The following is a 16,053-nucleotide window of genomic DNA, read 5'->3' on the forward strand; positions in this document are numbered from 1 at the left end:
TTTGACGCCTTTCTTTTCTAAACGCTCTGCTAAATCCTTCAGATTCAGCAAATCTTCCATCCTTGGCATCCACATGTTGAAATTTGTGGGTGTGAGTCGAACCACCGTAATCATACTTGTAGATTCCAACAAAAATAGTTGCATATTCTTTTTACGAAATTTTTGAGGAGCAATTAAATAAAATCGAGCTCTCGTTTGGATTCAGAAGCGTCAAAGATGGTGGGGTAGACTTTTATGGGGTTAAAATATACTTTCTCGAAAACGTATGGGCTAATTTGTAACTTCTCAAAATTACAGGGACTAAAATGTAACTTCTAAAAATACAAGGACCAATATGAAACATTTTCGCCACACAAAAACCTTTCCGAAACTTTTCAGAAGTACTGGGACCAAATTGAAATATCCAGGAAGAAAAGGGACCAAACTGCAATACTCTATAAGATCAAGGAGCAAACTTCAACTTTTTGGAACTTTGGTCAGCTGTTGATGTCACACTGATGTCACTGCTTCTTCTCCGGCGAGCCTGTTTTCCGGCGACTTTTCTCGCGGGTATTTGACCGACTTTGACCTACGTTGGTGGTCGAAAAATTCCGAAAAATATATATTCGGAATCCTTGAAATGAGGCCTTTCCAATGGTATGCCCAAAAACGGATTTGGAGACAAAAGAAGTTGACCCAAAAACAGAGAAATTCGTAAAAAAATTCTCTCACCAAACGAGGCTTTGATACCGGTTGTTGCGATTGAAAAAACTCTTCTATTCAACACAAGAACATAATTACGGTAGGAGGAGCAACTCTCACACTCGACTATTACAATAAACCAACTCTCTTTTCTAACACTTACACTCTAAATGTTTCGCTCTAACTATCTGTGTTTGGGATGCTTCACAACTGATAATGAAGCTTCTATTTATAGTCATGGCAGTCACCATTTCTTCAGCCATCATTTATTATGTTCATAATAGGGTAGGAAGAAAATGTCATGCTAGCTTCTCTATTGTCAACAAAAGAGGCGCTGTAGCTTTGGAGGCTGGAACACAACATGTTTGACAAAAAAATATCTCAGCCCTGAATTTCAAACTTTGCATTCGGTTTGACAATTTTTTTTAGTAAATAACATCATTTTATTTTATTCCACAAAGTTTTCAAAGTAAATAAACACCTTGCGTTCTTTTTTTGGAATAAACAGTACCAAGTCTATTAGCATTTCATATTAGGCTAGGCGTAAATGCATGTTTACAAAATATGAGAGCCTAACAACTCAACACCACCATGTGCACTAGACACCTTAAGTCTTCCAAGGAGGCATTGAATCAAAGCAACTAAACATCACCATGTATATCAATACACACACACACACAGCACCAACAATAGCAGCGAACTTTGAGGTCAATCCCAAAAATAGCAACAAATTTGTCTAACCAAGTGAGAAGAAAACCAGACTGAACTCTCTAAGTCTAACCGATTTAGAAACCTTTGAACCAATCACACTGATCTAACCAATGCAGATTCATACTCTTAAGGAAATCGTTAAGAGGCTTACCAAACATCCCCTAAATTATCTCAATTTCATAAATAAAATACAATAATTTGTTTTGAATTTTATATATAATATAAGCTAGTTGGGTATATATAGTATTCTTACTAACAAAACTAAAATACAAGAATTTAATTAGCAAGAGCAAGTTCCGCTCTTTTCTTGCTCCACATTTTTTGATGGGACAAAAAGCAACATATCACATGTCAAACACAGTACAACCAGTTCGAATAACAATATTTTTACTAATAAAACTAAGCATTTCAATTGGGAACAAAAACCGAATCTTTTGATTACAGTTATACATTGATTAAAGAAAATGAATTGTTCTAGATTTGACTCATGGACCAAGTTCATGTGCTGCATAACTCTCAAGAACCGATGACATTACAGTGTTGGAGTGGGGGTAGGGGTGGGAAGGTGGTAATTCTGGATGTGGAAATAGTAACTTCAATCTAAAAGCATCAACACCATTCAAATAGTATCTAAATAGCCTTTTTGCTCTTATAAACCCCAGACGCCCATATAATGCAAGCGCCCCCTTATTTGTCACTTCAGCTTCCAATGTTACCTTCAAATAACAAAATATATCATCATAACATATATATATATATATATATATATATATATATATATATATATATGGAAAGTGTTGTGTGTGTCAATAGAGAAATCATGTTTATAGAATATTTGTATTTTGAAAAGATAGATGAATGACAAATTTGTAAGTATTACGTAAAAGGGTTAATTGCAAGAAACTTTACCATAATTTCACAGCCAATGACTTTGCTATAGTCAGAAAGAAATTAAAATTCGATTGCTATTATTACTACAACTTAAAGTGCATAACAGTAAAAAAGAGTCTTGAAAAAGACACACTCGTATATAACTTACATGATTAAGTCTTGTCACCTTTAAGTCTATTAAGTCAATAAGAAAACAGCAGCTTAATATAGGATCACAATGTTTGCATACCCTTTGTATGATATGCATAACGTTTAGAAAGAATGATATAATACACAAATCAATGAAAGTAGTTGCTATTTCTTGCATTCAGCCCTTATTTCTTTGCATATAGATGATAAGTCTCAAAAGGATGGCATCATGATATGTAATCATGCTGCATAACATTGTATCTTTGCATCTAATCATTATCCTATGTATCAAGATTCAAGGCATGTTACAAATCATAAAGAACAGGTAAAATTGAACACACTGAAACTTATTTGAATCCATTAAGAACAGAATACCTCTTCACAACCTGATTCCATCATCACTTTTATGGATCTTGTAACAAGTTCTGTAGCTGCAATACAACTAATCATCAGTTTACTAGCATGAATCACATGATCTTTTCTGAAACTAGATATACAAAAGGGAGCACAAAATTCGACTACCTTCATCTGGATTTGGATATTTAATGTTGAAATTAATATGGGGTTATAAACTTCTTCAAGAAGATCTACAAGTGAGAGAGTGAAAAAAATTACCAATTCCTCTGTGACGATAAGGTTTGAGGACAACGAGCATAGCAATGTAGCCTCTGAAAGTATTACGGTGTTCTCCCATTTTAGAAACCACTGTTCCGATGCATTTCCCCTTATGGAACGCCTGCAGATTTGAAGAAATATATCAAATACTTGATTTGATGACGAATAAGAAAACCAAATGAAAAGATGGAAAAAGGGTAGATGGAGAGTACGAGGAAGGAGAGATTGGGCCAGAGATAAACGAAGTAACGATACGTGAAGATGGAATAGGGTTCGCTGAGTTCTTCATCAACGAGGCGCATGATAAGGGGCAAGTGATGCTCGCCGGCATAGCTCACATACTCTATCTCCGATTCATCTACGATGGAACCATCCGGCGTCGTCGTTTCCTCCATTTTAAGCGGTGGCCGGGACGAGTTGTATGTTACAGAAGATGAGGAAATCGTGTGCGTGGAAAATTATAACAGATGCCAGAGGAACAAGCAACGGTGTCAGAAAGCAGTGGTGTATAAAATCATATCGGAGACGACAGAGAGACGATCAAGGAAAACCCCGTCAGAAAGGAGACTACGGTGGGGAAGGGGAAGAAGAAGAGTCGCCGACGATTGACAATGGGGTTGAGAAGGGCAGACTGGAGGAAGGGATTTAATGGGTTATTTGTCTAAAAGCCCTTTAATTTTTCTATTTTGATAAGATTTTACCCTAGCATGGTTCTTTCTGCACTTGATGAGGATCGCATTTTCTTGTTCCCAATTTCACTTGATGAGGAGGCTGACGTCTGCACCCTTTTCATTCTCTTTTAAGAAACCTATGTGTCTTGTCACGTGCCAAAAGTGTCAACTCAGCCGCATGCCTCGCTAACAAGGTAAAGACCCGGAATCGGTCCGAACCGGACCAAAACCGAATAAGCTGTAAACTAAGAACTATAAATCGAATACTATTAACCGGTTCCAACCAATTTCAGTTCTAGTTTAGTTTTTCAGTTAAAAAGTTCATCCATAGCTTGGATTATTCTTTGTTCACTTCAACATTGAAATCCTTGTTATTTTTTTGTTATCAATTAAGGTATTTCATTTTTTGTACAGGCTTCCCGGAGATGGTTCACCATTTCGGTGAAGATACAGAAACGTCTTGCATTCGCAAATAACGTTACATTACCTCTTCTTGACCAATCCTCTATTGACCCCCCCCCCCCCCCTATTTGATGTTGAGACTTCCTTTATTGGGAGCCCAACCTTTATCTAAGCCATCAAGGTTATTTGAGAGAAACCCAACAGGGTCGATTCCTTCTTCGTTGGATTCTAAGTTCTTGGACTGTCATTGCCACTGTTTGGGAGGAAACACAACGATTCGTCGGTGAGTGATGCTCGGATTACTAGGAGAGTAGCTGTTTGATGGAGGGAGAGGAACTCGAGTGATGGAGGCGTTGATTTCTTCCTTCGATAGGGCAAGGGTACAATTGGAACCCTTCTCCCTTTCTCAATTAGCCTATTTCTTCCATTTTACTCGATCAGATTGAGCATTCCGAGTAAGACTCCCAAATTTAGTTTATCAAACACCTTTAGCTGACCGTGTCAGCCAAAAATGTCTGACTTGACTCAGTCAGACGCATATCAAACAAGGCTTTAATTGTTTTCAATCATGTAAATACAAATAACCATTGTAACCTACCTAATTCTTTTCGGTTGAACAATGTAAATACGATAATTAGAAATGATTGGTTTAATCTATATCTGATTCTTTAATTTTTTATACGGGGATAAACATAAGTGACAAAGCAAATATAAATACAATATAACATCAATATTAATAAATAAATAAATATCTCAACATTTGTGGTTTTTTTGGTTTAAAGTTATCTCAAACCTAACACCATTCTTACATAAAAAAATGATGTTATCAAATATCAATAATATAACAAATTTTAGAGGTGGTAATCGTGTCGTGTCGGTGTCGAAACACTAAACGGGTTGAAAGTGATTGACCCTAACCCGACCCATTTAATTAACGTGTCGTGTCGTGTCAACCCGTTTATTTTCGTGTCGAGTTCGTGTCGGGTTTCGGGTTAGGGCTATACCTTGAAATATGTCGTGTCATGTGAGGTTAAAAGATTGAGCATGTTGAAAGAGTAAGAGTTGGGTAGGCGGAAAGGAAAAACTAATAGTTTGGAGGCAGAATATATGAAGTCATAGCCAAGTTCAGATGACAAAATTAAAAGAGTGGGAGTTGGGGAGGCGGATGACAAGGTCATGAGGATGTGAGAGTGGTGAAAGAGACTGGGTAGTTTGGGAGAAAATGGAAAAACTGAAATGAAGTCTTGATCTAGACGGCTAAGTCATTTCAACATTACAAAACAACTCAATTCGAAGGTTTTCTTTTACTTATGGTTTTGGTTTTGTATCTTTCTAGTTTATTTAAATAATTCAAAAAACTTGCATATAAATAAACGAGTCATTTTCGAGCCATATTCGAGTTAAAATTCTCAACCCTAACCTTACCCGTTTAATTTTCGTGTCGTGTCGTGTCAACCCGTTTATTTAAACGGGTTGAAATATCTTACCCAAACCCATTTATTTCGTGTCGGGTTTCGTGTTGTGTCAATTTTTGTCACCTCTAACCAATTTTGTATTAATGTTTCATGTGTACAATTTTGGTCTTTCGTTTTAAATTAATATTTCAAGTTTGAGTTTATATAATTTTTTAGTTACTTTAATTATATAGATTTTTTTATTCAATGATTTAAATACTTTTCAAGTAATTTAAATGATTTAAAACACAATAAAAATTAGATCAAATAGATTATATGCGAAATATTTATTTATTTAGCTAGTTATAATTTTATAAAATTCCTATAAAGAAACGATTTCAAAAAAATGTGTAAATAGCTAATTGATATATTGATATGAGAGGTGTTTTTGAACAATGGTCGTGAACCGTTCGGCGGGAATTTCGTTTATGTTCGTTTATTTAATAAATGAATGCACATGAACAAAAATTTTCGTTTTTTTAGTTAAACGGACGAACATGAACAATGGTCTTGTTTGTCTAATTATGTTCGTGAACGTTCATTTATGTTATTCGCTTGTTTAAGTCCTTCTTATGTTCATATATGTTCAATTGTGTTTGATTACATTAGTATATTATATGTTCATATATGTTTATTTATCTACGTTCGTTTATGTTCGTTTAGCATGTTCACGAACATAAACGAACGAACATCAACAATATAATTTTTTAAAAGAACAAACATGAACAAGAAAACTTGTTCGTTTATTCGTTCGTGTTTGTTCATTTGTTCGGCTAACTTAAACGAGCAAACATGAACAAGCCCTTGTTCGTTCGGTTCGTTTACAACCCTAGGAATATCTATAAATCTTATTTTAGTTTTGTAAAAAAAATCAATATATAATATGTTTTGTTAAAATACATGACAAAACAATTAAATGTATTACTTTCGTATCATAATCCATCTGATATAATTATTTTTGGGTAATTAGTCCAACAAACTTTAGTATATTGGTTTAAATAATCCTTCGTGACTATTTTTTGCATTTGAAGGGCACGAACTACTGTTTTACCGTTTTAAAATGTCCTTTTACCCATTTTAGTAGGTATCATTGCCTAGTCACCTGCCAAGTAAGCAAGTTAGTGAATACAAATAACCCGGTGAGTCGGCACATACTCACTACTGAGTCAACTCGATGCCACGCATGCATGGATTTATTACCGCCATTAAATTCCAACGACACCCCCAACAACCCTTAGATTAGAGGAAATCGGTGGTTTAGGTGGGCATATTAAACATGGACAAACCCATGTGGGGTTTGTTGCAAAATAAACTTGAAACTTCTTTACCATTTTCGGCCAAAACACCCTCCGACAAGAACCCTAAAATAGTGTTAATGTCGGCTCCACCACCTTCAACCGACTCCTTAAATTTTCACGAAGATGTCAATTACGATGTGCTCCATTCCATCTTCTGTGAATGTGGTCAGAAGATTGCAGATAACTAAAGAGAACTGCAGCGGTTGAAGGACCAGCTTGAACAAGACTACATCATTTGCAGGATCGACCGCATCAGTTTCTAGCACAAGCTAGATGACCATGACAAGAAGTTTCAAGTTATTGGTATTGCAATGGGTGGCATGATGGCGGGGATGCTCGTGTTGTTGGTGGTTGGGCTCCATTTCATTGTCAAGTTTGGGTAAAGGGTGGTTATGAAGATATAAGTATGTAGCTTTTGTGTTTTTTTGGCGATATATGCCGAAGATTGTAAAAGACCCGTCTTCATAACATGCATTTTGTAACCCCACTCCAATGATGAATGAAAGGCCTGATCAAATCAGGCGTTTTGTATGTAACATTTTCGTTGTTCTTATTTTCTTATTTTCTGACATCCAAAAAAATCTATTTCCAATGCATGTTAAGTGGGAAGAAGGAAAGAGTATTGTGTTAGTGAACCCCACGTGCCTTGCATAATGGGGGTTTTTAGCCATTTCCATGTACTTGAAATCTGTCAAAAGCTTCTTCTCTACCTACTTGTTTCATTCTCTCACTTTGTTTTCTCCTTCATATACTCCCCACTGTCAAGCAAGATAACGAAGAAAATGGAATGTGGATATGGAAGTACTAAAATAATACGAACATCGCGGACTAGCAATAACCCCGGAAGACCGTTCTACGCATGTCCAAACAAGGTAAATTGTAGTTTGTTCATCTTCTTATTTTAACGCTAGTTTTTTTAACATTTACTAATTTAGGCACATAATTGCAATCAGGATACCCGTTCAGGTTTTATAGCTTGGGTTGATGAAGTAAAGTGCAACAATGAAGGTGTGATCATAACTGGGTTGATGAGGTCGAGGAAAGAACTTCAGTCTGAGGTGCTTAAGTTGAAGTTGTACTTAATCTGTAGTTGGTTTTTTTTGGGTTTAATTATGTACAAGTTGTAATCAAAATCATGTGGGTTAGAAGTTTTAATGTAAGTGACATTTAAAGCTTAGAATGGTTATGCAAAATTCTTTGGCATGGATGTTTAGCATGAATGGTTGTGTAATTTATTCCTATTAATTTTCTTATTGTATTACCCTCAAAGTTATTGTCTTAAATGATCTACTCATTGTTCACCATTGCATTAAGTTGCTGTAAGTAACATCCCAAAAATTATAAGGTAAAAATTTCATTTTCTTAATTCAACCATAGGCACCATTTATCCTTTTCAGTCATTCAAAAGTATAGCTAAATAAAAACAGTTATCAAAGTACAATCCCAAAATCAACAAGTTGCGGAAACATGGGTGGATGCGCTGCGATCAAGCTGGGACCTTCCCTCCCGAACAGGAGGTACCTGAAACCATAACCATAAAATCGTAAGCACAAAGCTTAGTGAGTTCCCAAAATACCACATACCATACATATCCTTGGGCCTAGCCCTCACATTGGGCCTAACCCAACATACAAATGCAAGAGTCACAGAGACAGCTAGCATCCTACATCACATACACTAGGCATAGCCCTTTTTGATCCATGGGCCCAACCCAGGATACAATGGGCCTAGCCCGTCATACAATAGGCCTAGCCTAACATACCATGCAATAGTCACAAAGACAACTAGCATATAACAGATCCTAGTGGGCCGACATTGGTGCCTTCGACCCACGGGTACAGTGAGGAAACTCACCTCACAGTCAGACGAAATAGTTGTAACGTCATGCTGCTCCAAATACCAACTCTACCGATCACCTTTACAATACATAAAGACCAAAACTCAAACAACAACTCAAAATACCCAAATTACCCTTAGGTCAAAATCAAAAGTCAAAAGTCAACCCATCTATTCGCCATGTCGTGGTCTCCTTGGCCACGCCGTGGCCGCAACCCGACAAAACAAGCGGGTCATGACCAAGTCACCACGTCGTGGTGACCTCAACCATATCGTGGTGACCTCAACCACATCGTGGTTGTACGTCTGGACATCTTAAACCATTAAGTCCTTCTTTTCCCAAATATAACAGCTCCAATGCTCAGATCCAGACCTTCCCATGGTCTTGATGGATAAAGTTTCCAACTTTACCCCTCAAATCCTTCCATAAGCCAAACTCCCAAATATAATCACTAATGGTGACTTAATGCATCAAGATTTTTATTAAGCACCAAATCCTTAAAGTTGCACCTCCAAAGTTTCCAAAAATGATTCACACTCCATAGTGACCATAAAAATCATGGCTTTATGGACTTGCATGTCCAAAACATTCATTGTCCATTCTAGGGCAAAAATAGGGTTTAATGACTAAAATCCCATGCATGACGTCAAAACTTGATTATAATCCAGATCCAAGACACTACTTGCTCATTTTGACTGTTGATCTTGGATTTGATCTTCTTATCTCCTCACCATATGACCAGAGCTTTGCATAGTGCTCCATTAGGGTTCCTTCAGTCAGTTCAATCGCATACTTCTTTGCTCTTCTATACCGTCTCATACTTACATCTATACCAAATTTCTATTTAACCTCGTCCCTAAGCACCCTGCCACTAACTTTTTGTTTATGTAAGAATTGTGTGGTGTAATGGCTTACCTATCTAGGAATAGTTAACAATTGAACTTAATTTGAAGTTTCTTGCACAATTATGCTTATTTACGATACTCTTAATCTGGAAAGACTTTTCCTCACTCATCCAAGAAGCCCACATTCTAAACTTGCACTGCCCAGAACAACATTTTACTAAAAGTCTCCTACTATCATTTTTTTGTAGCATAACTGATAACCATTTGCAACAGCATAGTTACACATCATATGTTTCAATTGTTTAGGACTCACAAATCGCATACCTAATACATGCTTCTGCTTTTTCCACTAAACGTGCTCATTGTAAATTGCTTGGTCATTAGATATTACCTTATCCTCATGTAAATGATCATATGGCTCCTCACGAGGTGGACTATGTGGAGTGACTTGCTCCTTTGGGCACAACTCACTCAGAAACTCATCATTTTTTGTCTTGTTCATAGGAATGCACTCATCAGCTTCAGTGTCAACTTCCATGTCAATGCTATCATCTTGCTCACCTTGCAAATCATCCCTAGCACCTTGCAAATCTTCCATATCTCCTTGCAAATCATCTCTCTCAACTGCAAATCCTCCATATCACCTTGCAAATCATCCATTTCAATGCCAACATCCATACCACCTTGCACTTCTTCATAAACTTCATTTACACCGAACAATTCGTCTAAAGCACTGCATACTTCAACTTGCTCGTCAAGAATCCATTGATGTACGTTAACACTAAGATGATCGATGTATACAAGAATTACACAACCAGAAGCATACCATACTTCGATGAATTCCATGTAGTCCATGTCAGTAGCCATTATCCTCAATCCATCAGCGAACTCAATATCGGGCATGCAAAAATAAACATCCATGCATAACTCATTCGCGAATCTTTGAAGGAACTCCACAAATTCGTTCGTGTCCATTCCAGCAAAATCGACATCATCAAAGTCTTGCTCCGCTCCATCTGTGTAAGTAATAACGGAGGACCTCGTAAAATTTTTGGCAAAATGTAGATCAATCTTCATGTAAACGGCCATAGCAACGATCCACTTGCCCGATTTTAACGAAGAAAAGGATTTTTGCCAAGAACAGTTGCACAAAGAATCGGGAGAAAAAAGTAGCATAAGAAAGACGACAAAAGGGACGGTTGAGGAAAAAGTTGAAACGTTTATTAGGTCATTTACTCGCACCAACTTCGCAAATGAGCTAGAATTGTTTTATCTACACAACAATTACATTGCATTGGCAAACATTTGATTAGGATGGGTGTCATCGGATGACCCTTCAAATTTTCCAAAATGACCTTTTAAAACAGTAGTTCGTGCTCTTCAAATGAAAAAAAATAGTTACGAGAGACCGTTTAAACCAATATACTAAAGTTTTTTGGGCTACAGCAACAATAACTCATTATTTTTTTATATATTTGAAACCCATTTTTAAAAGATTTATGGATAGCATGAAAGCTTTGCCAATGTATTAGCCAGTGGTTTGCTGGTAATTGTTGGGGGGTTGTTAAACCCTATTTCATTTATGGACAAATCAACTAAAGCAATGGCATCAAGCATTCTACATTTCTACTTACAAATAAAAACAATTACTACTTTACTATAGCAATTCATGAATGTCTTACAACTTACAAGATTGATAGAATAGCATATAGCATAGTTTACTACAACAAAACAAACGTAGATTGTTTCATTTTTGCAACAATACCCATGACACCAAACCGCGTAACAAAATCTCAATTAATTGCCTTTTTCTTTTAATTTTTTTAGAGTAGGATATTGAATTCCCTAAAATTCCAACATGCGATCAATATTATATTTAATAACGACGAGCACCCGAAGTTGATAACAGGACTCTACTTGCCTTCTTTCCTTTCTTCCCCATCTCATTTCCCTTGTTGCTTTCAACTGGTTTTGCCCTTGATATAACATTTGCAAAAGATGATGCACCTCCTATTGGCAAGCCTGTATGATAAATTATAGCATTCTACTTTCAGAAACACATCTAAAGGAATGGAATGAGTCATTAGCATAATTTAACTAAAAATCGTAATTGCTTTTACAAAAGATGTGTTTATTACATAAATAAAAAATGGGGTTTATTTTATTTTATTATTCCATTCCATGATTAGATTAACAAATTGGAAGGAATCACATTCGTTCAAGAATGGTCCATTCCATTCCATTGGCCAAAATAAACACTTCTTTTTAATTCCAATTCCATCCATCATACCAAACACTATCTGATGAGATTGCTAATATACCAATTATAAAAGATCAACCAGAATTGTTACATGTTAAGTCTAGAATTGGGGGGGGAAGGGTAGAGTCGGTTATGGTGTGAGGGTAATATAAATCTTTTAGGGGGTGAAGATATTTGTTTGGATTTGTATTGGCTCCTGAGCATTGTGCTAAAAGAGAGAGGGGTATCCCTGGGCAATCATTTGACTGATTGAGTAAATCGTTTAGTGATCTTCATCCTTTTCATTCATATCTGCCATTACAATTCATCTTTCTTTTTATTATCTCCATCTATCTAGTTTATATTATCACCTTCTTCCCTAGATTGTTCTTTCTCTTTTGTTATATCTATTTCACGTTCTTCATCACAATCCAATAGAACTTAAAGAAAGAAAGAAAGAGAGATGTGCATGTGCAACAAACAGTTTCAAGGCTTACCAGTTGAAGAAGCAGTTTCCTCTGCTGTTCTTAGAAGATTAGGAGAATCATGTGCTGCTGCAAAACCAAGCCTAGCAACATTTGAAAACAGGGGCCTATCCCTATCCACTGCAGCTGGAGGACTACTTGATGATGGTGTTGGTGTTACACTTACAGAAGAGCTTCCCAGAGCTTCAAAGTTCAAACCAAACAAACATTTAGATCATGACTAAATTCATACTAATATACTATACTTTCAATAACACAATTTTAAAGATATTGGCACTACTTTAAGTTTGTTGATTGTGCCACAAGTCAACAAACAGCATGTTGTCTAACTCTAACATGTGATGTGAGTGAGTGCTGACTCTTTGACTCTTTTCAAGAAATAAGTCAACATTTATAGATAGATAGATAGATAGTACCTTCAAAGTCATCCAAAGAGAACGCAGGAGAATGATCAAAGCAAGAGTGTGCATCAAAAGGAATGGCCACATAATGTGTAGCTGTTGCTGCAGCTTCCGCCTTCATTTTCTCCTCTTCCTCCTTCAAGTAAGTAAAACATCACAAACTGTTATCACTTATCAAAGTGTAAAACAAGTTATCACCCTTTTTACATCCTTTTTAACTTTTAAAGTATTGGTTCTTCAAGATCAAGCCCCTTTAGATTGTACTGCATTTTGGAATTCATTGGATTCACCGGGAGTGATTCAAAAGACATAAATGCCCTCATCATCCGCATAACAAACAAAATTATATATAGTATATTGTGTGTATTAAAGCAATAAATAAATGACACAAAGTTATAAAAGGATAAAAGAGCACATAGACACCTTTCTGGCAACGCGCTTCCTCTGCTTTTCCCTATTTTTCAGTTCATCCTCAAATGGAGAAAGAGAACTCGGAGGCAAAATCCCAGTGAGATCAATTTCACACAGCTGAAAAATATGAGCACCAACAGTAAGACAAAATCATCACAGAAGAATGACATTTGTTGCATATATATATATATATATATATATATATATAATTTTCTTTATTTAAGCAAGCTTTGAAGCGTACCTGAAACGTGGTTGTTAAAGAAAAATGGCTCAAGTAGCGATACCGCCTCCTCATGGCTTCTGACTGTGTAACACTCTCCAATTGCAATATCTTACCACTAATCCTGCAATTTTGTGAATTTAAGTTTCAAAAAGAAAAAGAAACAGATGCAGAATTTGATGCATAAATATCTATGAAAACTCCAACCTTTGAGGAAGATTATCATATGTTCCATAATGATGAAGAAGACACTTCATGTTTAAAGGATGGAGTATAAGGTGTTGACCATCAGCCGCCTGCAAAGAAACAGAGAGTAAGAAATTAATGTTACTACACTTCAGGCAGACATAAGGTTATAAATTACATAACTTTATGATAATAAAGGTTTACTCTTATCAATCTTAGGATGCAAATATGAGAGGGATTGTTTTGTACTTATGTAGCTACATGGCTTTACATGTATACAATCTAAACCTAAAGGGAAGCTTGTCAGGGACAGGGAATGCACTACAAATAAGATGCTCATAAAAGTTACCTGATAGAAATCATATGATCCCTTGATCTTCTTATCTGCAAAACCATAAGAAGGCAATTGTATACCCTTGCTATCCTCATAGGAAGAAGATAAAGCTTCATCTTGACCATCATATGGTTCATCCACATCAGCAGTTTGATTCAATATAGGTTCATTAACATTAACCAACTTCAACCTACTAACAGAAAGTTCTTCAGACATAACTGAACCATTAACACCCACACCAAAATTCAAACTTGGTGGAGAACCCGAGTGAAAAGATTCATTATTACAAGAGTTGACCCCATCAAGATCCCTATGTTCCTTCCAATATTTCTTTCTTTCTTCCAATTGTTCCATTGCAGCACAAACATATGGAAGCTTTTCCAGGTCATCAACAAGCCCTGATTCTGCTCTAGCAAGCCAACTATCAAGCTCTGACATTGCTTTCCTAACTGAAAGTTCAACATCTACTGTAAAAGTGAACTTTGAAAAGGAGTCATATGAATTGACCCCTCCTTTCTGTTTTGCATTTAGTGTTAAAGAATCTTTATCGCGGGTTAAAAGCATAAATTCAATGGTATCACCAACACAATGCTGCTTGACATTCTCAATGTAGATGGTGTACAAGTCTTTTGAAGATATCATCATGAAACATAAGGGACACTTCTTCCAAGACTCACGTTTATGATCATCTTCTCCCATCAAAAAGTATCTTAATATACACGGGAAACAGAAGATATGGCCACATGATGTCATCTGAGGACACAAAAGTTCTTCCAAACATATTGGACAGTTTGTGGGATGAGGAGTGAAGTACTTTACACATATGATATCTTCCCACTGCAACATCTTATCTGGATCCATTGACTCAGGAGCATGATTGCCAGAATCCAACAAGACAAACTTATAATTTGCTTGGAGAAATAAGTCTTTGTTGTAAGGCTTTCTCTTTGGTAATTTTCTTGGAGGATTAGCCCTTGCTTGTGGACGAGTAATGGGATCATAGTGAAAATTCAGCAAATGATTACCATTAACTGCCTGTGTTTTTCTCCCTGATGATGTCTGAGTGCCCCCTTGATGATTATAACGAGATCTCTGCTGGCTTCCAGGGGAGCCTTTGTGTTGAGAAGACCCAACACTAGATTGGCCAGATTTTTGGTGGTCCAGGATCTTTTTGCCATTTACTTTGTGGTCTTCTTTCACCTGTAGTGATGAACGAGTTACTATTATAAGTAAAAAAAAAAGCATATAGCTATAGTCCTGGTCATCAATGGCGCCCAGAAAGTTTACCTTTTTGGAAGATCCACCAGAAGTTTTCGGTGTTGGAGCAGTCGGTTCTGCTGAAAAAGTCAAAAAAGAATTACGATAATCTGTTACAAGGAACCAATTTTGCAGTAAAAACTAATAGACCCAGAACCCCAAACACATTATAACAGATGTTAATTCAAGAAGATAATAACTTTCACACAACAATGACATTAGCGTAATGGTGGCCCCAAAATTAAAGTTTTGGAGATAGAAATTCTAGGGTTCCGAAGTCGTACAAGAATGAATATACAAGATTAGAGAGGTGGAAATAGGATGGTGAACCTGTGAGTTTATCAGGCATATCGACAGGACCGGAGATTCGGAGTGATTGAAGGGTGTGAGTTGGTTGGGAAGGAGAGTCGGGTTGTGGGAGATTGAATCCATGATTGGGATTAGGGTTTTGAGCGTGAAGATTAGATGAAGATGACGATGAACCAAGATTTTGAGAGGGCAAGATGGACATGAAATTTTAGCGAAGGAAGGTTGTAATTTCGTTAGGGTCAATCGCATAACAAAATTGCATTAGAGTGCCCAATTTATGAGTTTCTTCTCCTTACTTCCGTGATCCGAATAATGGTGGAATCTCGATCCTACCGACTGCGATAATTTCAAATATCGCCCCCTCTCCTTACCTTTATTTCTTTTATATGCCCTTCTCAAAATATTTCATCCCAATAACAAATAACAACATTGCATTTGAAAAGGATATTTTATTATGTAGTTGCTGTAAAAATGACTTAATAATTAGAAAATATATACTTCTATGTGTTTTTTAAGATTGTGATATGTTTGTATACGAGGGCTACACTCACTCAAACAAAAATATAGATGCAAACCAATTAATATTTGTTTTATCATATTTTGAAAAGTTAATGTAAAGTTAATGGGTAATCCTTGTTTCAACAAGGGAAATTGACTTATCAAGATAATCTTCGTGT

General features: G+C 36.4%; 2 protein-coding genes across 3 annotated transcripts; both read right to left on the reverse strand.

The window, feature by feature from the left end:
• Nucleotides 1-1,762: 1,762 nt before the first annotated feature.
• On the reverse strand, nucleotides 1,763-3,571 carry ATMAK3 (Acyl-CoA N-acyltransferases (NAT) superfamily protein). Its single transcript, XM_079086423.1, has 4 exons — nucleotides 3,240-3,571; nucleotides 3,028-3,148; nucleotides 2,788-2,843; nucleotides 1,763-2,108 (listed from the first exon to the last, which is right to left on the reverse strand). The coding sequence occupies exons 1-4, from the start codon at nucleotides 3,420-3,422 to the stop codon at nucleotides 1,878-1,880; spliced, it is 591 nt and encodes a 196-aa protein (XP_078942549.1). The 5' UTR covers nucleotides 3,423-3,571; the 3' UTR covers nucleotides 1,763-1,877.
• A 7,600-nt stretch (nucleotides 3,572-11,171) lies between these two features.
• On the reverse strand, nucleotides 11,172-15,727 carry LOC145167275 (RING/U-box superfamily protein). 2 transcript variants are annotated; one of them, XM_079086425.1, is made up of 9 exons: nucleotides 15,398-15,727; nucleotides 15,098-15,144; nucleotides 13,826-15,010; nucleotides 13,498-13,586; nucleotides 13,312-13,414; nucleotides 13,083-13,187; nucleotides 12,675-12,795; nucleotides 12,271-12,441; nucleotides 11,172-11,556 (listed from the first exon to the last, which is right to left on the reverse strand). In XM_079086425.1, the coding sequence occupies exons 1-9, from the start codon at nucleotides 15,576-15,578 to the stop codon at nucleotides 11,411-11,413; spliced, it is 2,148 nt and encodes a 715-aa protein (XP_078942551.1). In that variant the 5' UTR covers nucleotides 15,579-15,727; the 3' UTR covers nucleotides 11,172-11,410. The 2 variants fall into 2 exon arrangements, with proteins under 2 accessions (XP_078942551.1, XP_078942550.1); XM_079086424.1 differs by having other exon boundaries at nucleotides 15,098-15,147.
• Between the last annotated feature and the right edge of the window lie 326 nt (nucleotides 15,728-16,053).

This window comes from Lactuca virosa, chromosome 3 (genome assembly GCF_052849685.1).
Source record: "Lactuca virosa cultivar CGN04683 chromosome 3, Lactuca_virosa_CGN04683_v6, whole genome shotgun sequence".
Classification (NCBI taxonomy): domain Eukaryota; kingdom Viridiplantae; phylum Streptophyta; class Magnoliopsida; order Asterales; family Asteraceae; genus Lactuca; species Lactuca virosa.